This window comes from Aulonocara stuartgranti (assembly GCF_965226115.1).
Source record: "Aulonocara stuartgranti genome assembly, chromosome: 7".
Taxonomy (NCBI): domain Eukaryota; kingdom Metazoa; phylum Chordata; class Actinopteri; order Cichliformes; family Cichlidae; genus Aulonocara; species Aulonocara stuartgranti.
The window spans coordinates 47,345,194-47,369,909 of NC_138945.1; the positions used below are offsets into that span (position 1 = coordinate 47,345,194).

Consider the following 24,716-nt stretch of genomic DNA (forward strand, 5'->3'; position numbering starts at 1 on the left):
GTAATACAGAGAAAACCACAACAATCATATGACACCCTGTGAGCAAGCATTTGGCAACAGTGGGAAGGAAAAACTCCCTATTAACAGGAAGAAACCTCCAGCAGAACCAGGCTCAGCGAGGGGCGCCCATCTGCCACGAAGGCTTAATATTGTTGGAAAATAAATTACACTCAACAAAAATATAAACGCAACACCTTTGTTACTGCTCCCATTCCCCATGGGATGGACGTAGAGACCTAAAATTCATTCCAGATACACAATATAACCATCCCTCCCAAACAGTGGTCACAAATCAGTCCAAATGTGTGGTAGTGGGCACATCTGCTATATTGAGATAATCCATCCCACTTCACAGGTGTGCCACATCAGGATGCTGATCTGACATCATGAGTAAATGGTAAATGGCCTGTATTTATATAGCGCTTTACTAGTCCCTAAGGACCCCAAAGCGCTTTACATATCCAGTCATCCACCCATTCACACACACATTCACACACTGGTGATGGCAAGCTACAGTGTAGCCACAGCCACCCTGGGGCGCACTGACAGAGGCGAGGCTGCCAAACACTGGCGCCACCGGGCCCTCTGACCACCACCAGTAGTGCACAGGTGTATCTCAGACTGCCCACAACAAAAGGCCACCCTGGAATGTGCAGTTTTTTGCGCTATTGGGGGTCTGGGGACCCAGAACCGGTCAGTATCTGGTGTGACCACCATTTTCCTCATGCAGTGCAACACATTGTCGCATGGAGTCTATCAGATTGTCAATTGTGGCCTGTGGAATGTTGGTCCACTCCACTTCAATGGCTGTGCGAGGTTGTTGGATATTCGTGGGAACTGGTACACGCTGTCGTATACGCCGGTCAAGCACATCCCGAACATGCTCAATGGGTGACATGTCCGGTGAGTATGCTGGCCATGCAAGAACTGGGACATTCTCAGCTGCCATCTGCCCTGAACAATGTGAACCATGATTCATCCGTGAAGCGCACACCTCTCCAACGTGCCAGACGCCATCGAATGTGAGCATTTGCCCACACAAGTCTGTTACGGCGACGAGCTGGAGTCAGGTCAAGACCCCGATGAGGACGACGGGCATGCAGTTGAGCGTCCCTGAGACGTTTCTGACAGTTTGTGCAGAAATTGTTTGGTTGTGCAAACCAATTGTTCCAGCAGCTGTCTGGGTGGCTGGTCTCAGACGATCTTGGAGGTGAACCTGCTGGATGTGGAGGTCCCGGGACTGGTGTGGTTACACGAGGTCTGCGGTTGTGAGGCCGGTTGGATGTGCTGCCATATTCTCTGAAACGCCTGTGGAGACGGCTTATGGTTGAGAAATGAACATTCAATGCACGGGCGACAGATCTGGTTGACATTCCTGCTGTCAGCATGCCAATTGCACGCTCCCTCATTGCTTGTGGCATCTGTGGCATTTTGCTGTGAGACAAAACTGCACATTCCAGGGTGGCCTTTTGTTGTGGGCAGTCTGAGGTACACCTGTGCACTACTCATGATGTCAGATCAGCATCCTGATGTGGCACACCTGTGAAGTGGGATGGATTATCTCAATATGGCAGATGTGCCCACTACCACACATTTGGACTGATTTGTGACCACTGTTTGGGAGGGATGGTTATATTGTGTATCTGGAATGAATTTTAGGTCTCTACGTCCATCCCATGGGGAATGGGAGCAGTAACAAAGGTGTTGCGTTTATATTTTTGTTGAGTGTAGATTATGTTTATATGTATTCTCTAATATGCTTTATTCAACTTAAGTTGATGAATATATATCCAGAAAATAATATTTTTTAAAAATGAAAAAAGAAGACAAGTAAACATTTTCAATCTTAATATTTATTTTTGTAATAACTTCTTTTAATGTGTTAAACTGTATTATTTTTTTAATGCTTTTGTGATGACTGACGGGTTCTGGATCATCAAGTGACAGTGCTGGGAAAGTATATGAAGCCCATGAAGCTAAACACTGCAATAAATAATGGTCAAAGTGATCTCGCTGCAATTTAAAACTGAAATCCAGCTGAAATGAAATCCAGCTAAAACTTTCATGTCAACAGTACAGGTAAAGTAAATGTAGAGTTTAAAAAAGCAACTAACTTGTGTTAAAAATAATTACTTAAATGTGCAGTGTAATTGCAGAAGCAAGAAAACCTGATACCACTTCAGAAATATGAATGAAAAACTCTTGAAAAAATGTGTTTAGTCCTCAATCATTAAAAAAAGGCATTTGTTATATGTAAATCAGTCCACTTCCAATGATTAGATCCTTCCAGTTCAAGCTCCTTTCACAAAGACTCCGTTTTGTTGCACCGGTCGTTCCTGTGGATCAGTGGTCTGCAGTAGCTCTTGCTGGAGGAAAGAAAAAGAAAAGTTGTTTCATCAGTAGATTTTACTGCACTCATATTTTATTACCAAAACACACACATACACATATATATAAAAACACTGACAGATTTTAACAGTGATAAATCCACAAAACTGTTCAGGAACATTTCAAAGATTACACAAAACAAACAAAGGCGCTGATCCAACATCAACACTTCCTAAATCCCAATCTGAGTGTCAGTGGGAGGCACCTGAATATGCTCAATCCACAGAGGACCCACCCAGCAACCCTCACGACTCAAAGTCTCCAATGTCCCAGTGCAATAGGCCACAGGACCACCCTGAGGTCTACACAGCAGATTATTCTGTGCAGAATACAAACATATTTCCAGCAAACAAGATGTAGGATTATTTTCCCCTCAAAAAATATGTCCCTTGTAAACAGTTTATGCATACGTGGAGGAGCCCTGAATCAGGTGCCTATCAACATTACTTTGAACATAAAACCAAACAAAAGACATCATTTGATTGAACTGTTTGATGCAGGTCAAACAGTTCAATCAACTGCTTTTAAAGATCAACAGCCCACCTGTACCAAAACACCACTGGAATCAGAAAGGCCACAATGGTTTCACCAAAGCAGCATCTCCACTTCATTCGAAATGATTCCTGATGGGGAATATCTGGCAGGTTTCACAAAGTCGGATTTTGACTAGAGATGAGCTCCAACTGATCAACGAATTGGTCTTCTGGAACAATTTCCCTTGAATTTCTAATGAACTGCTTGCTTCCCTTCACTCCAGCAGAGTTCAAAGTTAAAAGGAGGATTCAGCCAAGAAATTTACAATAAATTATGAATAACTTATAAATTATGAGCCATGTTTTGTCAGCAGCTGTCACTGAGCTCTCACTGTGTTAAAGGGAAATCCAAGCTTTGAGTTCATTGGGCTACAGTGGCTTTTTTTAGGCTCAAAATGGGTCATTTTATTTTGGTTAGCAGACACATTTTATTATAGAAGTCAAATATATCAATGTGAAACCTGCTCCCTGGGGCTCTTTGGATAGAATATCACCCAGAAATAAAGAAACCAGGACTGTCCACAGATGTTCTAGGGAAAAAGTATTAAATGGAGAGATAAAGATTTTAAAAAAACCCAAGAACTTTTGTCACCAATCTGTGCACATTCCTTACCCTGACAAAACAACATATACTTAGACATACACACAACAGACACAATAAATTCACACAACATGAACTGGAGGTCAGGGCAGGTGTACCTGGACCAGATATGCTCACCAGCTCTCCAGTCTTTCAGTCCCTACACACCAGGGACAATGAAAAAAATCACACTTTGCCAGACTGAGATGTCGATCTAAGATTTTTCCTGCTAAAAGTCTACCACTACCACTAAACCATGAGTAAAACAAGAATTGATTGTAACCATAGGCAACTACAGTGGCAGCCACAAACGAAAACAGATGAGAGACTCGAGAAAAAGGATTTTGTTTTGTACTTTCTGTGAGAATTGTTATCAGGTTCACATTTGATAACTGAGGTTTATTGGATAGTTCGGCAAAGCAAGGACCTTCTGGTTGGCCTTTACTTTGCAGTGGTCTCATTTTAGGCATGACTTGCGCTTCTAGTAAAAGTTAAGGTATTTAAAATGTGTTCATGAAGGCTCAGAAGTGCAGTCGAGAAAAACTTTGCTGTGGATGTTTGTCTAACTAACCTGCAACAAGCTTGCTCTTGCGCGAGGCCTCTGAAGCCAGCATCTGGGACACATTCATGATCCTTTCCTGCTGCTGCAGAGCTGAATCCAGCTCAGTGAAGTCCAGCGGTGTAGATGGCTGTATGTTCTGGACACTGCATAAAAGGACACAAATGAGACTGACTATATAGTGTTGATTTGAACAGCACACTTGAACTAAGAAGCTTTATGGACCTATCGACCATGAAAACAGTTATGGAAATTATTCAGAAAGCACACAGGAGATGTTTGGTACATTTACAGTACTTAATTTCCCTTTTGAATACGTATAATGATTGTGGGATTATTAATAACAAGCACTCAGAGAGCACAAACCTTATTATTTTTTATTGGATTCATTCTCTTTCCTTTGACAGTACTTTCTTAAAAGATGTTACGCATTTTGGGGTCCAGTTAAAAGAAAGGCAGACATGAAACGTAAAAGTGAGGTTAGAGGTCAAATGTGATATGATATTTGGATGCAAACTCTAATGTGATATTTAGAGTCCCCATAAACCAGTATCATTTCCTACATGTTGCAAACACAAACAAAGGCAGCAGAATTTTAATCATAGTTTTTAAGATAAAAGACATTTTATGAAAGTTTGACCTTATTTGACCTTGAAGGAGAGGTGAGATATAAAATATGATGTATTTAAAATCTTTATACAGTACTTTCTATGTGTTGATAATACACAGCACAGAATCATAGTTTCTAAGTTAAAAAGCTTTTTGTCAACCAATAAAACATTAAGTTGACTTTGAAGACCTAAGGATAATTTCAGTGGATTGTTGACCCCACTCTGCTCCGCTAACTACACTGAACCTTTCCTTCTACCATATTTACAGACAGAATGACATGCACACACACAAACAAGTGTTAATGTATCTGATGTATTACCACTAAGGCCTTACCTCCCACCTGGTATATATCCAAGTGCAAAAAAAACGACATCTTTACCCCTAAATTCCTTCAACTGGTATAACTTCGGTATGAGCACCATCTACCTGGATTTGGCCAGCAGGGTCTTGATTCGCTCAGCCCGACGGGCACGTTCCTCCAGCTCCTCTGGACTAAGAGGCTCATCGGTGTCAGACTCAATGTAGCGCTCAGGGATGAGAACTTTTTCTGGTTTGGACAGCTGCATGTTGGGCAAACAGTTAGTCACACACATTGGTCTGTGGTTTGAAAGGTAGAGATTTTTATTTCAAATGAATTTTTCTTTTCATTAAACACCAAATCACAGCAAAAATTATGTCAGGGAACTTTCAGGACCAAGCCTCAAACTCTTTGACAGGAAGAAACCTCTGTATTAGTGATGCTGCGACTTTCTCACTGAGCTGCTTCTAACTGAAGTCACATGTGTGTGTACCTCTCGGCTGATATCCAGGTCATAGTCGAGAGGTTCCACATCCACCTCTCTTATGCGTGTAGCTGTTACTGTCACCCACTCATCTGACTGGATCCTGCCCCTCTCTTTGACTGGATTCCACCCTTCATCGCTTTGACCTTCTGCCACAGGTCGCTCCTCCTGCCAGTCAAACACCTGCAAGGGGGACGAGTCAGAATTAAAAGCTTACCACACTGTGGGGGGGGAAAAACCCTATTCTTATCATTAATAGAATCTTGAATCATTTAGTTAAGGAACAGTCTTGTGTGTTAAATATTAATACCATTATTATCAGAATGACAGATTAGCCAAATCTGATGTACACAGTGTTTATAAATAATGATTCCAGGTCAGATTTCCTGCAGTAACTGCAAGATTAAAGTTAAAGCATCAGCTGCTGTACATATTAGAAGTTCTTTTAGGCTGTAATGGTTTTTTTCAGAGATGAAGGCATTAGTAAAAAAGTAACTTGACAGATTAAAAATTTTAAAATTACAAAAATGTATAAATTAATTAATAATAAATTAAATATCTGGGTCACTGAAACATGTTTTTAATCAACACTGCTAAAAGTACTGGTTCCACAAAAAAAATAAAAATAAAAATGTTGTGCAGGATAAGACTGACTACACAAAGAAACTCTACCTGCGTGCATGTGTAATGTTACTGCATTAAGCTGTGGTTCAGACAGAGAGAGGCAAACATAATCACATCACTCGTGTAACCAGGAGTAATTACAGCAAGTTCACCCAAGAATTTGAAAAGACTGTTCTTAGCATTGTAACCACAAGCAACTACAAGACAGCCAAATGATTCGTATGTGTTTCTGGATCTGCCCTTTCTTCTTTGTTTGTGTGTGTGTGTGTGTGTGTGTGTGTGTGTGTGTGTGTGTGTGTGTGTGTGTGTGTGTGGGGTGAGAGGTACTTGAGAGTAATCATCCAAGGAGCATCAAAGCCATGCATGCATCCTTCCCACTCCAGTAGCCTGCAGCAGGGTCTGAGCTGCTGGTGCTTTCACATGCTCTGAGAAACACTGCATCCCATGCCTTGCTGTGCTCAGGAGAATCAATCGCACACAGAAGGACAGAGATAAAAAGAGAAGACCATGCAGGCACAGATTCCTCAAACCCCCACCGGATTAGGAAGAACACAGCAAAGAACAGATTCAGAAGCAAGAAACTCTTTATTGTCAAGTGCAAATCTCTACATGATAGAAAAGAAAAGGGGAAAGAGTTGTGCATTGCTTCTCGATTACACAGAATTAGGTGGCGATTAGCAATTCACTTCTTTAAGTTCTTTACTATATTTCTACTCTCCAACTGAGCATCCTCGTGTTACTACTCCACACTTTGATCTGATAGGCTTTATGTAGGTGTGAAAAGATAAAGACAATATGGCAGAAGAGCTTTTGGGGTGAATATCTGACTGAAAACAAGGAGTGGACAGCTGTGCCATTTGAAGGAACATAACTAGAACAACAGTAACAGGGGTTATTTGTTTCAAATGTTAGCAGGAAATGTGTCAACAATACACGGAGTAAAAATAAGCAAAAAATCTCTTTAATGCATCTTTGTAAATCTGATAAAGACAAATTTCTTTTTTTTCCTCTCTTAAGGACATTAATGCCTCAGATCACTAAAAGTTGTTTAATTTTCCCACAGATCTCCTGTGACAAAGTTGTCCACTTTTTGTTCACACACACATATTTTTTTATTGCATTTCAGCCCAGTTGCTTTATCCAGTCATGTATTATTATGCTCTATAAAAAAACAAAACAGGCCATCTTTCTTTTCCAACATTAAAAATGTCAGTGTAATTATGAAACACAGTCAAAAGCTAAAAAGTAATTATGTAGTTTAAAAAATGATGTATAAATAAACATGTCTAATGCTGGTGAAGTACATAAAAATAAAATATACTCTGGCATTATCATTATTGTTATCGATATCATTATTATCATCATGTGCACTGAAAAGGGTGAAAATGATTAGCAGAAGGTGACAAGCTATGTATTGCTTACTGTTATAGGAAAATTTGATTTCAAGGGTTTATGGGAAATGTAGTTGATTTACAGGCAGCTCTCACAGCTGTGTGGTTAAACATTTGGTTAGTCTGCTATCATAACACCAGTACGGCAGTTATCGTGTGTCATGTAACCTTACAGGAAGACTTTGACATTTTAAGCTTCAATATTTTTTTTCCATCCAAGCACATTAGCATCTACGGTATTCTTCACTGAGACCAAGGGGCACAGCTAGCTGTAAGCTAGATTTACTCTAAGTGTCAAATGTCAAAGTTTTCCTTTAGGGATAAAAACCAGCACTGTCCCCACAACTTCCTGACTAAACTCTGCTATTGCACATAATCTATGATTCTGAAGTGGGGACGCATGCTGTAAACACACCATGATTAGCTAAAATGCTGATTAAGGAGGTACATTTAGGACAAAGGCAAAAAAGATCGTCAACATAACAAGGCACTTGGATTTTGAGTGAAGAAAAGAAAGCAGGGAGGCGGGATCATGATTTTTTTTTGTAACATTGCATCTGTCTTCATTTCATCAACTTGAAAATGTATATTTTCTTTTTCTGACATTTTCCCTCACTCTTTTATATGCTCTAAATACCAAATCTCTACAAAATATAACTGTACAGCTGTATACTGAAAATATCACTCAGTAAATAAATAAAAGTGTACAAGTACACAGTATGTAGATGTACATAAATGGATTCTTTTCTCTACTTTGTGGTGACTAAAACTGAGACAGGAAGGCAGATTGATGCCTTCAGCTCACTCCTCTTCTCAATGGATTTACATTCAGAACTGTGTCAGTGAGGTCCCACCAGGGAGCAGTGGAAATAAAGTTCACTTTCACCTGAACCTTTAAATAATAAAATAAAATAGACAGGGCATCTTTTTTTCTGGTCTGAAACTAGCCAAGCATTACCCACAATCCCCTGTGCTCCTTTTCTCTCCAACTCTTCTTATAGTATTATCCACGCTAGCTAGCCAGCTGTAGTCAGTCCCGCCCTTTAGCTTGTTAGTGCTTTTGGCTACCATCAGTGGCTAGTGGTTACACAAGGCAGGCAGTGCTAGTGTGTTAGCATTTCCACTAGTATATTATGTGGCTGGGGGTGGGAACGTGGCATATCAGCTCTGGTGGTGGAGGTGGTGCTCCCTGTGCCTGCTGCTGCTGCGGTGGGGTTGGGAGTAACGTACGGAGGCTGGAGGGTCGGACGTGCTCGAGGGCAGCCTTGAGGAGGACGACGAGCGTTGGGCGGTGACGCTGGAGGCAGACAGGCCCGTGCTGGAACGCTCGCCCTGGCTGAGGTTCCTCTTGCGCTCCCGAATTAACGCTTTCTGGTGGCGCTTCATTCGTTCCAGCTGCTCCTCCGCAGTCATTCGGCCTCTGGCCTGGCTGCTCGAGGGCTGCAGGACTTCGGAAGTTGATGACAGACACTCCAAGGCACTCTTAGGTCTTTCCTAGTGAGTAAAGGCAGGAAAAAACAGAACAAGGAAAGCTTTGGTATGACATGGGGATGTTTGGTTAGTGCTATAAGAGAAGAAGTCTGAATTCCCACCCTTAAATCCCAGTTTCTATCTTCACTCAGACCACATATCCACTCTAACAGTTTCCATTTGGGAGAGGATACAGTCCACCCTAACCAATCATTAGAGATCAACTATCCACCTTACTATGAAGCCAATTAGATGCATAGCCATGCCAACATGCTGCTTTTTATTGAGATTGTAAGAGTGAAGTAGAGCAAAGTTAAAACTGTAGCCATGGCTGACAGCTGCTGAAAGAAAGCAAACACTGGCTCTTTAAAATATCCATCTTACAGCTTTACAGTGGTTTCTATCCCACCAGAATCATTGACTGACTAATCATTCGTCCTCACACGGTGCTAACTGGACCTAATCAAGAAAGCTTTTTTTCATCCACACTGCCAAATATATCAGTTAGACTGGACACATTCGAAGATCTGGGTCTGGACCAATAAGACAGATCAAAAGTGGCAGAAAACAAAATGGACACAAAACCAAACAGTAAAATAGCAGAAGTAGTAAATGCAAAAGAAAAATCAATTTGCCTGGATACAGATGCAAAAAATCTGTTTCTACTGCTCACACAGATGGTCCACAAACCGAGTGACAAAACTGGGAGAAAGTTGTAGTGAGAGATTTTTCCAGTGGTGTCAGTTTGCAAACATATCATATTAAAAACAAAAACAAACACGTAATTGAACATAAGATTAAAACAGGACTCACAAAAAAAAAACCAGGCTTTTAAAAACAGACAAACCCTGAGTTTGTCCAGTTTATTGTCTTTACTCACCTTTGCTGCAGAGCTCCCAAGTCCTCTCCTTAGGGTGACGTAGGATGAGATGAGATGAGATGAGTTGGACTGGTTCTGTCGAGAGGAGGAGCCTGACAGACCAAGAAAATAACAAGAGCAGTAAATTAATTTAATGAAAACATTGAAATCTCTTATGGAATATCTACTAGGAATATGGACTTGAATTAATATACAAATGTTGTGCTGTCTGAGGGGTCAGGTGTTATAAAAAGAATCAACATTAAAAGATGCCTTCATGTAATTGGCAAACGTAAAAACTGTTTACAAAATCAGATTCTTTATTTTAAAAAATGTTACATTTTAGATTTTAAAAATGTTAATTAAATTCCAGATAATCATCCACTGTCAAACATCAGCCTCCAAATGATGACAATTCTATAACTAAAGGAAGGCTTATTAGCGAGATAAGCAGCTTTGAGTAGTCAGAGTAGAAAAGCCCTGTGTAAGTACCAGTCCATGTACCATTTAATAAGAGCATGTTTCAAATTTTAACTGATGAATACTCAAGTCTAAAGAGACTTCATCTTAGTTTCTTATTAAAATAAGTATTTTCCACTACACACTTCCTCTTTGAATCTTTTTATGATTACACCTCCATCTTTTACATCTCCATCCCATCATAACACAACTCTATTCTGTATTTTTAAATATGTATGTAGCCAGGACTTTTCATGGTATTTAAAATATACTGTAACTAGACTACACAATGCTGATGGGAAATCACTGGCTGCTTTAAAATTGTGTAATCAAGTTCAACAGGAAACCTTTTCCAGTCAGATACCATATATCATTTACACATTACTTTTCAGATACCTTTACTTGAGAAATACTGATAGTCAGTGTCAGACCCAATGTTGTGGTGGTTTACTCCTGGCAGCTCTGGTTCACTCAGGTATGAACGCAAGTCAGCCTGAAACCAGAAAAGATTAAACAGGAAGTTGGACTGGATAGACTTCTTTGGCTGCAGCGAACAATATAAAATGAGATATTTAACTGATCTAACCTGTAGAGAAAATACACACAGAATTAACACAACAACAGGGAGTAAATGGCAGCGTACCTTATAGTCTCCATTGACAACATATTGCCCACTTTCTCTGTCCCTCTTCCTCTCATCTGACTGGCGCTTCAGCCCACGCACCGATGTGTGGCGGATAACTGAGGCCTCTTTGGGGAGGGGCGGAACCACAGGAGGTATATCCTCATAGTCGTACTGGCGAGGCAGTGGTGGCCTGGGTGGGGCACTGTCCTCTGCCTGTGCAGCAACGAGGACAAGAAAGCATCGTTATTTTGCTGATAACATTTCATTTAGACTAAATCCAGCAACTTCGTGAAAGTTAACTTTCAGCTGACTCTGACGTTTTTACCAGCAGAGCTGTGGCACTCACCCACTTTGGCACAGTGCTGTGAGGCAAAGTATAAGAGTGGATGTTTGGGATGGAGCTGCGAGGAGGAGGCTGAATCTCTGCACTGGGAGAAGGCACTGCTGGTTCTGACACTGAAGGCACTAATTTCCTCTCTGGTGGGATGTGTGAATGCAGAGAAATCAGAATTTAGATTTTAAATATAAGACGTTTTACACTGAGGTTTACACCCAGGCACGGGAAGAATTTCTTATTCATTTACACTGAGAGAAGGAGTAAGAGAAATACAGTTTCAATCCAAGTTTGACTGGAAAGCAGAAGAACAGGGAGTGAAAGTCAGTGACATAGTCAGACTCACTGTAATAGTAATTACAGCACAATATGCACAGAATATAAAATACTAAATATCAGACCATGTGGCCATTTTTAGCTATACACCTACAAGGTGTGTTGAGATCAAGGCCTTTATTGGATCTTAATGACTCTCTTCCTATCTGGTTATCATTACCAGTCCCTGCACTGAGTCCTCTGGTTTTGGGCTCTCTACCTGGGTTCTGGACAGAGTCGATGGTAATCTTGTAGTTGGCTTTGCTGGCACTCAGTCCGGCCATCACATCTTCAATCCTCCACAGCTCGCGCTTCATCTCAGCTTTCTCTTGCTGTATAACAACATAAAGACAAAATCAGCAGAAGGAATCCGACTCAGTTCACCTCATATTTGATGTGATTTCATTTTGGAATGCTTTACAAACATTCAGAGATGAACTTACACACTTGCTTTACTTCTCTCTGGGATAACTTTCTTGGAGATGAAATGCCGGTTTGGTAGCGAGGCTACAAATACACACAGCCGCTCTATCACGTGATGCATACTGCTCTGACGTGCTACGGTTATGAGCCGAGTTATGCCATGTCGCAAGTTTTGTGAGGAGCTTTTTTATATTTAGTGGATGGGATTACATTTTTTATTTCTCTCTGATATCCAATCCAGTAACTTAGGTCAGTATTGGACCGATACCGATACGTAATATCGGATCGGTCCATCTCTAGTACATATATGCATCTCCTCAAGGGCTTTTCTTACTTGGCTACATCTAGTAAAGGGCTTATTTCTTTTATTACCAAGGAAAATGTTCTACTGTCTTCCACTTTAGCTCTCGATTTGATTTTGCAGGTCTTTTGGTGGTGTTGTGTTGTCTGTGCATTCCGTTCTAAGAATTTACCAACTCGTGATTTTTCAGGCGAATGATGCCCTCTTCTACTTGCATCAAGAATTCTCTAGACCACAACTGACCTATTGATTAATACTAAAAAGAAAGACTATTAAACAGGCCACACCCGGCCATGAAACTGCTTGCTCTTCAGGTGTTCACTTATGTTTGAGCATATTATTAAACTGTTTTTACACAGAGGGACACACACTATGTAAAAATTGTTGCAATTCTAAAATTTCTGATGCAATGTTTCTATTTTATTCCGAGGGTGAGAGTCTGCACTCGAGCAATATAGTGATGACAAAATACAAAAAAATAAATAAATAAAAATAAAAATAGTCTTCAAAAACAAAGAAGCGCCATATAAAATCCAGGCTATGAGTAAATGCCTGTTTTAACTGAAAATCCAGAACTAGATTGGCTCCGCTCTAACATGCAGTAACACGTTTTACCTGAGAGGTGGAGCTGTGGTTCATTTGTGCCTGCAGTGCTAGCCTCAACTGATCTACTGAATTCTCAAGCCTGCTGTACTCCTCCCAGGCATGTGCCATCTCCTGCATTAAACAAACACACACATGCAGAAAGACTTAATACATAGTCCCACGGTAAACGGGTTCAGGTTCTCTTATTTGTGCCTGTAGGGAGGTTTGATCTGCAGTCATCCATCCCCACATGCCCATTTTAGCCTCCCCGCATAAAAAAAACAATACAAACCAAAAACCCATAAGTCAATAATGGAGCACATTATAACGTGATGAATAAATAAATAATTAATCTACACGGTATCATATAAGATATAAAGGCCATGAGCTTTTTCCTGTTAAGTTGTATACACACTTTGTATACACACACAAAGTGTATTAGAGGCACACTGTTAAACATATGGCACATAATAACAAGCAGCTGCAAGCATTGAAACAAATGCATTTGTAGAATTATGTGTGGACGGTGAAATGAGTGTTTATACAATAACACTCAGTCATAGATACCGTGGAAACGCGGGATATTTGCGCCCTGATCGTCACCAGATCTTCCTGCAGCAGCCTCTGCTGGTAGGCGATTTTGTGGGCATGAGCTGGTTGTTCCTGGTACTGCTCCATCTGCTGATGGGACAAATCTAATACACTCTCCAGCTTGTCCTGAAGAGACAAGGTTGAGATCAGCATGAGATGAACAGAGAGCAACCGACCCCTGGCTTGTTTGTAGAATGCTGTTCTATAAATGGACACTTACTATTCAGCAGATGACTATTTTAAAATACCTCCAGGGGGCAGCATGTTTCCACAGAGCTGCGCTGCCATGAGATACCGACTGACTTTCATTAAAGTAGATCCTGAGCTGTATATGGTCAGACTTTAACTGCACGCCCTACATTATTTTGCAAATAACACCTTGTTGTATTCAGAATCTGATGAGGAATGTGTACTTTCATGTGGGGTTGTAACAGTAAAAGCTGAGGTAAATAAAGCGTCTGTCTCTACTTCAGTCGACTTTCCTAATTATGACAGTGAAGGTTACATTTAGCAGGAAACTTGTTTTGACTCTGATGTGTGCTGCCACATACTTTGACAGCTGCTTTAAACTATTAAACTCAAATATATTTCAACTAATTACAGTATGGGGCACTTTATGTAGTATTTCCTAGAATTTTGTAACACTTTCCATTCAGACTGATAAGCCAGAATCAGGCTGACTCATCTGACTGACTACAGCGGGTAGAATGTCCTGGCATGGCTGGCTTAAAGTCTTTCTAACTATTACTGTGTACCTTGTCGTCCTTCAGGGAGCTGATCCTCGCCTCCAGATCCTTTAGTATGTTGTCCTGTTCACATAACCGACTCAACTTCACCTGCAGATGGAGACAAAGAGTCGAGTGGGCAGGGAAAGGAATGGAAGGGGGGTCCTTTGTACACTCACAGATAAAATGCCTCAAGTGCTCACCAAAGTGTGTGCGTGTATGTGCGTCTTGACCTCTGGTAATTAAGAGGCCCATTTGCTTAATTTACAACTTCCTCTTGTTTGTGTAGGTGCAGTGAATGAAAACGTCTCTGAGCGTAAGCATGTGTGAGCATTATAGTAACATGAGGGCACACATACTTGTGTATACGTCCATTTTAATGCATATGGGTTTAGCACACTTGAGATTTGCAGCCCTACAACTCCGCTGTCTCGTTTTGGTGTACTTAGAATTACTGTGAGTGAAGCAATTAAACAAAGTGAGTGCAACCCACCTGACATGTTTAATTACAGTGTCAGACTCTCAGAGCCTTGTTAATTAATCTCTGATTGAACTGAAAGCAAAGGTGGGATCACTTCATGCATGTAAAAAGGTTCAAAGTGAAAATCTTAATGTGAACAAAGTACCTCTCTGTATATATTGTTTTTTCTTTTACACTCTACATTGGTTTTTATATTCCACTGAATAAATTATTAATCTACAAGTTGTCTCCATGGCGATGTTGTTGTTGGAGCTCCTCAAATATTCATTGCAGACAACATGCTCATAAATTTTAAATAAACTGTGTGTGAGAAGTAAATCGTGAGAAATACTTTCATAAGAGAAAACGAAGACGGTTTGAAAAGCTGCAGGGAATTATCAGACTGAAAGACTCAAAGCTTTTGACTATTAACATTCTCCGCAAGATTTTTTCTCCTGAAATCTAAGTGTCCACCCACACTTTTTTCACAGGATCCATGTTTTGTTTTGCCTAAATTGCCCTTACTTTTCTCCCAACTGAACCACAACAGTCAGAAGAAACTAGAATTAAGTGTTCCCTTGGCTGAAAGGCAGCGAATGAGTGTTTGACTGTTTCATCTATTACATAAAAACATTAAACCTGTTTATGAATATTCTGAATATGCATCAAATAGAAAGGTCCTTGAATATATGTATATCTTTGTTCATTCAGGTCAATGCAGTTTGTAATAGAAACATATAACAAAAAAAACCTACAGCATCCTGAAATGTCCAACCAACACGCTTTTCACCGATTGGTTAAAAAGTTCTCGAGACATCAAAGTAACAACTGAAAATTATCAAACACAACCTCATCACAGAGTCTAAAGTGTATTTTTGTTTATGTTTTTTTTCTAGTGCAGTCAACAAGCTCGTACTTACATCCACATCACTTTCTGCAACCTTGACAGGTTTTCCTGACTCCTTCAGTACCTGGAAATTCCAAAATTAATATTTTAAGATATTAGTGTTGTGGTAAAAAACAAACAAAAAAGTCTACGACTCCATGGTACATCTGTGCTGAAGTAAGGGAAATGCAAAACACAGAGACCGGCTACAAACTATTATGGGCTGCGACAGGCTATCTATGACACATTCCCTAAGCCTTGTGTACATAACAGTATGAGACTTCTGCCACACAAAATCAGCTCTTGCCATGAACAACACAATGGCTATGGAGACTTTGAAGCTCTGCACAAAATGACTTATCGGTTTCCACTTGCTGTTTTTTTTTTTTTTGTGAAAAAACAGATCTTTGAAGAATGCGCAGTGGAGCGAATTTCAGGTGCCCACTGTGAGGTTTACTGGCGTTACGCTCGCTAGCTTTACAAATCTCAGAATATAGCACATGTGCACCATGTTTAACACTAAAACTCACTGGTGACAGCTCTTTTTTTATTCATGTTTAGACGTTTTTCTGTTTTGCTCATTTTATTTTAGGAGTGTGTTCCCTTTTTTTAAATAAAACAAACAAATAAATAAACAAGACACAGTAGAGCCTTGCATCATTGTCAAGGAGGTGCAGCGTTTCAGAGACGATGGTAGAAGCAGCTGGCTTTTCAACCACCGGGCCACAGCCACAACACATGCACTGCCGAGCCATCCCATGCCCATTATTTAACAGCGCCATCAACATCGCCACATGGTGGGAGGGGGTTGTGTGAACATGGACAGAAGACATCATATTCAGTTCAAGCTGTAGATGCAGTGCTGTAGGCAATGGGATGGTCTTTCTAGAACACACACTCTCTAAACGTCTAAACATACACACACCCCATACACACAGACTATTGAGCTTGTGTCCCTCTGAACACTAAGCAAACATGCACGAGCAGGAATCACACCCACAAACACAGCCATACTACACACAGCTCTACATCTTTTAATATAGTGCACATACTGGACATACATGCGCGCATACACAGAGCTTACGTTCATTAGAGGCCTGAGAGGCCCAGCAGTGCAGTGCAGTAGTAAACTGTGAACTGCGAGGATCAGGGGCTCTAGAGCTCTGATCTGGGAGTCAAAAATCACAAAGACACAGAGCCGCAATCACAAAATGGCGGCTGCTTTTGTGAGATGCTTCTAAAACCACTCAAAGAGTTAGAAGATCACTGCAAGGATTTAGGGATGTTTGGTCCCACACAGATGCTTGAACATCTCCTTTTGTAGCTACAACATTTGTAGCTGTCTCCGCTCAACAGATCAACAAGGGTGAAGGAAGTGGCTGTCAGTAAGAATCACCACGTGTGTTAGATTACACTAGAGACATTTCAAATCAGAAAGGCGCAGCTGAAGGGAAAAAAACACTTAAAGTAAAGGAAAAGATTCATTAAAATAGCTAACGGGAATCAGGTGATCAACTTTGTCCATCATTATCTTTCTCACCTTTAGGTCCAGATACTCCAAGTCCTTCTTCAGCTGCATATAGGTGTCATCAGCCTAGAAGATGACAAATATGCAAGCTTGGATTACTGATGTGTGCCAACAGGCACTAAACAATCCACTGAAACATCAATCTATAGAAGCAACAGAAACTATTAATTTTGCATCCCGGGAGATTTTGGTATCAAATATGATGTGTGTGACTTGCTGTTATATGTCTACGCACACATGCACCACAATACACTGAGACACACAGTAAAAATGTGTTCATTTATTTCATGATCAGAGAAGTTGCAATCATCACAGGACGAGCAGAAACCAGATCTCTTAGAAGAAGTAGAAGATCTTGAGATATTGTTGAATTCAGCTTTGAATTCAGCCCGTACGTGCCACTCAAAAGTAAAATAGAAGCAAGAAGTAGAAGAAGCAAACTTCTATACAGCCGAAAATAAGACTCACGCATCAGAGGACCAAGCTGAACAACACATCCACAGGTTGCCAGTTTGCTAAAGCATGGGATGGCTTTGTGGACGTCGAAAAGAGAGCAACACAACATGCCATGAACAGTATCAGTAGAAGCACGACATGGAAACTGACCAGCCAAGAACAGCACATGGACAAGAGGCAGATGGTTCTCGATGCTAAGCAAAGGAACTTTAAAGTAGAAGTTGCCACTAATATAAGGATACTAGGATCTTATTGAGTCTTTTGGTTGGGCTTCATTCATCATCTGAGTTTTCTTGATCACCATTTCAGATTTTATATGTTTTTACAGTTGGTAACTTTTCAATACAGTATAAAGACTGTTTAGATGTGAATGGAAGTAAGAGATATGAGTATCGGTGAACACTGAAAGCCTCAGTTCAATGAAAGTATTTTTAGGCAGTATAATACCCTTGAGAAGATGGTGTGTTTGAGACTATAAGCTGATGCGATACTGTATAACCTGTGTATTAATGTTTTTGGGTTTCAAGTGTGAAAAGCACAATCACTCAGCATCCAGACTTGGTGTTGCGTGATCGCAGGACGAGGAGGGTTACAAAAATTACTTAGGATTGGAGAAATGCAGCTGCTTTCACTATAGAGAACTTCACTTGAAGTTATAAAATAGAAACTCATAGGCACTTTAAAAATAGATTTTCTGAAAATTACCACCTGACCTTGTGGTGTCTCAAGAGAAAATGCCAGGATGAACTGGTGACTAAGATTACTTACAGAAATTTGAATGCAAAATCAAAAGGTTATTTTCACAAAATCTTGTTAAAGATCAAAGGTTTTCAACACTCTAAAAGAGACTTTACAGTGACCAAAGAAATCACCACCAATGCATTACTTTTTTTTGTAAACCAGTACTGTGACCACTTATCTTAATTAGGATTGTTTTCTACAGGGCAACACTGTGGTCTGATTCCTAGCACACACAAAAAAGCAGTTCTGGATTTGAATTTTAAACCCAGAACCTTTTTGTACCTGTGCAGGTTCTCTCTGGATACCTCAGCTTCCTCCCACAGACAAACTGACTGACCCTACCTTGCACAGTGGTATAAATAATGCGCATAAATATTGAGCCAGAAAATGCTAATAATGCATTACATTAGGAACAAATTAAAGAGTTATGTGTATAAAATAAGCTATAAAACTGAAATGGTATTCATGATTTAAGACTAATGCAGCCCTGCACAATTTTTAGTGGCAACCTCTATGAGTCCCTGGTAAAATGAGGGGCAGACAGGCAGGCGTGCCGCATTAGCCCCCACCTGGGTGTTGCAAGGGCCAAGTGATGCCGAGAGGCCCATGTGTCCAACATGGGACACGGGAGAGGGGCCGGCGCTGAGGAGGGGACTGGTGCTAGTGGTGGTAGCACTGAAGAGGTGGTTGTGTTGGAAAGGATCTTTGGGACCATTGAGCCGCTGGAGCTGGGCTAACGTTTGCTGACGTGCGGAAGCCATCTTGGCCTGATGGCGACGCAGCTGAATAAGGAGCAGAGTGAGCTCCTCGGGCTGTCACATGCATCACAAGAGATTCAATCTAGCAAATCTTAATACTAAGCACAAAAGCTTCGCTCAGACTGCTCTTCTTTAAATACTATAGGTCACTTCACACAACTAATTGGCAAATTGTTTAGTCGATGGCTAATTTGCAGCTAAAATAAGGAGGATGAATGGTGCTGAAACAAAAGGCAGGAGGACAACAACATAGGCTACTGCCAACTGGTCAAGAACAACAACAAAAAAAAGACTTATTAATGACTGGTTTATAGCAATCAAAATTCACTCATAGCAGAGAAATATTCCCCGAGTCACTGACTTATTGAGATGGAAAAGCTATGTATAAACAACAAGTTTATACAACCTTTAAAATTCACATTCACATTTCATATGTTTATTTGAGAAACTTACCGTTTTGCCATGAAGGCTGGGTGCACTGACTGTGTGAGTGATGTAGCCGGATGGAGGCATTGATCGTCTCTCAACAGTAGCAGCCTATAACACACAGACAACGCATTCATGTAGACTGTTTGAAGAAGTAAGATTAAAATTTCATATAAGACTTCATTCATATTAAATATTTATTACAGATTCAATGCAGTCTTACTCTAGACGCTATTTTCTAGAACAAGAGTGAATGCAGAATGCCACAAGTCTTGTTTTAGAAGATGCAATGTTTGATTGGATCTTAACATCGAAATGCTGTAATTTTTTTAAATCTCAGGGCAAAATGTGTGTGGATGTAATTATCCATCATTATTCACTCTATATTAAAAGTGGTGTATTCACACACAAATGGGCAGATGTTCATTTACATGCTTTGAATAAGTGAGAAAATGTGTTGTCAACAATGTATAATGTATACGTTTCAAGTCTGCTTTTGAGTGAGTGAGGATACAATGAGGCACAGTTCCAACATGTGCCTACGATGTTCAGAATGACTAACACTTTTCTGAATACAAAACTAACTGATATTGCATTTAACAGGGGGGAAAATCAGACAATGGTGCAATCTTGGAAGTAAGAATTAGATGAAATACATTTATCAATATATGCAACAGAAGCTGTAACAGTAGTTTGTGTACTGTCATCCTAATCAAGAACATCTACACAAGCTATCATTACAGAACATAACCCTCGTACATCACAACATTGCTTTGGAATACTTCTCTTTTTTTCCCTTTTTCTTGTATTATTATGTGATTAAATCTTGTGCATCTGGGGATTTGGGTATCATAAGATGATTCAGAGAGTGTAAGCTAACTGCCTAAAATGTAATTATGACGCCAAAAAACAGTGCTTCTTCCCCGTTATGTAAAGTTTTAATCTCATTCCATTGATTAAGAACTGCCTGTAATTTTCACAGTGTGTGTGGACACTTCTCTGTGCACAGTATCACCACTTTGCCTAAAGGAACCTGGACATTATTAATGTTATCCTTTCTCTTTCATGCATTAATTATACTGTATCTGGAAACTACAGCCACAATTACAGCCTAAAGTCTTTTTGAGTGTGATGCTACAAAGTTGACACACCTATTTTTGGGCAGTTTCTCTTGTCAAGTGCACAGCCATTTTCACATATCTCCAGGGCTGGGCTCTGGCTAGGCCACTCAAGGACATTCACAGACTGCTCTCTAAGACACTCCTTTGTTATCTCGGCTTGGCTATCTTGGTTCATTGTCCTGCTGGAAAATGAACCTTCAACCCAGTCAGATCCAGCACACTCTGGAGCAGGTCATCATCAAGGACGCCTCTATGAAATGCTGCATTCATCATTTATCTGCATTTCATCCTGACTAGTCTCCCACATCAAAACATCCTCACATCATGACGCTGCCACCACCATGCTTCACTCTAGGGATGATTATTATGATAAGCTGCGCCCGATTTCCTCCCAATGCGATACTTGGTATTGAGGATATAGAGTTCAGTCTGTTTCATCACACCAGAAATTTTGTTTCTCATTGTCTGAGAGTCTGTTAGGTGGCTTTTACTAAGGAGTGGCTACAGTCTGGCCACACTGCCATAAAAGCCTGATTGCGGAGTCCTGCAAAAATGGCTGCCGTTCTGGAAGGTTCTCTTCTCCACAGAGCAACACTGGAGCTTTGCAGAGTGACCATCAGGTTCTTCTTTATTTCACTGTCTAAGCTTTTCTGCCTTGATCGTTCAGACTGGCCATGCTGGTAGTACAATACTGGTAGTTCCAGACATCTTCCAATTACAGACGATGGAGGCCTCTGTGCTCATTGAGCCTTCAATGCTGCAGAAATGTTTTAGTAATGTTCCCCAGATCTGTGCTTCAATACAATCCTGTCTCAGATGTCTACAGACAATTCTTTGGACTCCATGGGCTGGTTTGTGGTCTGACATTAACTGTTAAGTATTGCACCTTATATTGTTTTCCTAATCATGTCCAATCAACTGAATTTATCACAGGTGGACTCCAGTCAAGTTGTAGAAACATCTGACTGATGATCAGTCGAAACAAAATGCACCTGAGCTTATGTTTGAGTGTCATGGCAAATTTTTTTTTACAAGAATATCAAGCAAACTTTAGGGTATTGTATGTAGAAAATAATTTAATTCATTTTTGGAATAAGGCATGACAATCTGGACAATCTGCACTGTAAACATGAAAGCTGAAACCTAAAAACTATAACAACATTGAAGCACTATAACAAACAGTATGGCAGCTGGGTTATCTTACCTTAAACAGCTGTGATTTGGTCCTGCGAGGGGAAACAGTGAAGGGGATGTTCAACACGGATATATCACTCACAGGCTTGACTGTCACCCGCTCAGCCGGCGTGTGTGGCCTCCGTGCGGGGGACAGGGTTCGGCTGATACCAGGAGGAGGGCCTGGTGGAGGTATGTCTGCTGATGATGGTGGTACTGAGACACAGCGAGGAGAGCCCTCTGACCTAGGTGCTGAAGAGGAGGGAGGCACAGTAGATGGTGGGCGGGGGCCAAATGGATACTCTGGGGCCGGGGTGTAAAGCGGTGCGGTAGGGCTGCCGTGACGGTACTGGTGGCGCTGCTGCCACTCATACAGTTGCCAGACAGTGTTGGACGCCGGGCCCCCCTGATCTGGGGTCAGGCGAAAGTGACTCAGGCGGTCCTGGGCATACTTGTACTCGCCGAGTCGGCCAGGTGGGGGACTTTGGCGAGGAGTTTTTGGCAGGGTTTGGTAGGCGTCGATGGAGGTGTACTTGTGTTGCGTTGGTGGTGTGCGACGAGGGAGGGTGTTCTCTCTGGATGGGGCACTGTTAAGTAGAAACAGCAAGAAAACATTAGGCTACTTCTAAGGGCAAAAAGGCAACATTGACACATCATTAGCACTTAATTTGATATAAACTTATACTTTATTCGTTACTCCTGAGGTTCGTCATTTGAAGGCACAGTGTGAGTTTTATCTCCTATGCAGATGCCAGACAACTATACATACAGAAGTAAATGTTACTGGCACACTGCCTCCTTACACCTGAGCTGTATATCTGTAAAGTTTGGCCAATACTGTAAAAACCTTGGGGTGACTTTTAACAACCACTTCAGGTCAAACAAGCTTGTTGTTTTAGTTGTCCAGTCTTATTTTATGCAGATTAGGAGACGTAAGATCAGCTCGATTTCATCTAAAACAATTGTAAAGATGGTCATACATGGTTCTATCTCCTCTTTGTTAGATTATTGCAATTTATTCTACATGTTTAAGCTACAAAGACTACACCAACTTATAGCTGTTCCAAAATGCAGCCAGACTTCTTACTAAACCAAAAAAAGAGAACATTTCACTCCAGTTTTAGTTTCTCTTCATTGGTTACCCATTAATTTTAGAATTAAGGTTTTAATTATGAGAATTTAGTGTTGATTTTTACGGTTCGCTCTGGGCTCACACCAAAGTACATTTCAGATCTTCCGACACCATACGCTCCTGGTCATAGCCTTAAGCCCTTACCTAAAGCTCTGCTGCCCATCACACAACCTTGGCTGAGCACCAAGGGTAATCAGACTTTTTCGATCAGGACACCCACTCTTTGGAACAATCTGAGGAGACGGTTTCAAGGGGAGCTCACTATCGTCTTTTAAATCCCTCTTAAAGACATATTCTTCATAAGCAGGCTTTTTCTGTGCCTCCACTTTCACCTTCATAGCTGTTTTATCATCTTCTCCTAGTGATAATTTTTAATGTACTTTAATTTTTCATATCTGTTGCTAATTCACCTGTTTTTTTTTGTTTGTTTTTTAAATTGGCTTTATCTCTCACTTTCATCTCCTTGTGCTGCCAGCATTCTGATACCTTATAAAGTTTCACTTTTATCTGTTCTTAAATTTTTTATTTGTTGTTTCCCATCTTGTTCTGTGAAGCACTTTGTAACTTTGTTTGGAAAGAAAAAAAAACATTTTTGTATATTGCAATGACCTACCCTTTGTACTCAGCCTTCTGTACTTTGACCCACTGCTCCACCTGCTCAAGGGTACTTCTCCTCTGAGCGTGCTTTTGTGTGTTATTAGCAGGTGGCTCTGGGGCCCTTTGATACGTCCCTGCTGCGATGCCGTTGGGTTCCAGTATGGGGCTGGGTGTGGAGACCAGGCCATTTCTTGTGCAAATGCTGGAGGGCAAAGTCGAAGCGGCTCGTGACGGAGCACGGGACGGCACCCTGGACACAGGCGCTGAAGCCGAAATGTGATCTGGCTGTGGTACGGCAGAGGGTGCGGGATTAGATGGGAGGGAAGTGTGCGTGTCCATTTCTAGGCCAGTGCTTCCTATGGGGGGATCCAACATGATGGTGGCAGGAGAGTCTTTGTGAAAGCTGCAACGCTCCTCTGCGTCACGGTGTATGGGCTCCAGGAGAACCTCATGAATCATCTGTCTTGTTGTCTCAGAATCGAAAGTCTTGGTCTTGTGGTGGCTTACATGGTTTGTCTGTGGGACAGCCTGCTGCGACAACTTATCAGCTGGTCTGTGGAGAGTGGAGATGGCAAAAATCAATGAATGCTGTCATTTTACACTCTTATACCCTTAACAATGTAATTAACAATATCTGTAATTCGAATAGCAGTTTTGTTCCTCAGGCTTTTCGAAGGACTGCAGTGGCTCCTCCTCAATAACAACCAAGTCTGTTTCGTTTCATTTCACGGATACCCCGTACACGTTATAAGCCAGAGTTCTAGCATTTTAATCTTCTTTTCTGTTGTAGTGAACTCAATTTGTACTAGATGGTGACTACCACATGAAAGGGAAACTTTTCCTCAGAATCCTTAGCTTTATGAGCAGGCAAAGACCAAAGAAGTCACAAAGCAAACAGATGACACTCAAAGCCTGGTAACCATATCTCTATTTCAACCACATTAATGAAATCCCATGTAAACAAAGCACTCAGCCAGAAGAAATAGGCCAGTCTCCAGCACACCAAGTCATAGTTAGTTTAGTTTTAAAGAGGTGTTCAGACAAGCCCAGGTGATACTGTCCCCGTCAATGGCTCACATCTAAACATATCAGAATGAATTACAGTAGCACTACAGTGAGTTGTTTCTCCTCATTACTGTGGACTGTGCTAAATATAGTGTTGCTAGCTGTGCATTCCATCCATTTGCAATGAAAATAATTTTTTTGCATACTGCAGATGAAAGCCTTTAAAAAGTACTTTAAGCATGCAGTCACAGTACTTTTAGTTTAGCTTCTAAAAACA

At 40.9% G+C, this 24,716-nt stretch overlaps 1 protein-coding gene across 11 annotated transcripts in view; it reads right to left on the reverse strand.

Annotated features, from left to right (window-relative positions):
- Positions 1-1,851: 1,851 nt before the first annotated feature.
- Positions 1,852-24,716, reverse strand: part of LOC309710813 (pleckstrin homology domain-containing family A member 7-like) — a 151,559-nt gene continuing 128,694 nt past the window's right edge. For 7 of the 11 annotated variants that reach the window (XM_082540596.1, XM_082540601.1, XM_082540605.1 and 4 more), the window contains 19 exons: positions 23,451-23,987; positions 21,737-22,292; positions 19,439-19,522; positions 17,043-17,096; positions 15,537-15,587; positions 14,187-14,267; positions 13,408-13,557; positions 12,871-12,972; positions 11,752-11,863; positions 11,229-11,359; positions 10,901-11,095; positions 10,654-10,750; positions 9,820-9,911; positions 8,700-8,963; positions 5,464-5,637; positions 5,099-5,232; positions 4,073-4,206; positions 3,640-3,661; positions 1,852-2,366 (listed from right to left, as the gene is read on the reverse strand). In XM_082540596.1, coding sequence (XP_082396722.1) covers positions 2,303-2,366; positions 3,640-3,661; positions 4,073-4,206; positions 5,099-5,232; positions 5,464-5,637; positions 8,700-8,963; positions 9,820-9,911; positions 10,654-10,750; positions 10,901-11,095; positions 11,229-11,359; positions 11,752-11,863; positions 12,871-12,972; positions 13,408-13,557; positions 14,187-14,267; positions 15,537-15,587; positions 17,043-17,096; positions 19,439-19,522; positions 21,737-22,292; positions 23,451-23,987 — 3,034 coding nt within the window. In that variant the 3' untranslated portion in view covers positions 1,852-2,302. Of the gene's footprint in view, positions 2,367-3,620; positions 3,662-4,072; positions 4,207-5,098; positions 5,233-5,463; positions 5,638-8,699; positions 8,964-9,819; positions 9,912-10,653; positions 10,751-10,900; positions 11,096-11,228; positions 11,360-11,751; positions 11,864-12,870; positions 12,973-13,407; positions 13,558-14,186; positions 14,268-15,536; positions 15,588-17,042; positions 17,097-19,438; positions 19,523-21,736; positions 22,293-23,450; positions 23,988-24,716 lie in introns of all 11 variants that reach the window. The other 4 variants (XM_082540599.1, XM_082540595.1, XM_082540598.1 and 1 more) reach the window with 3 other exon arrangements.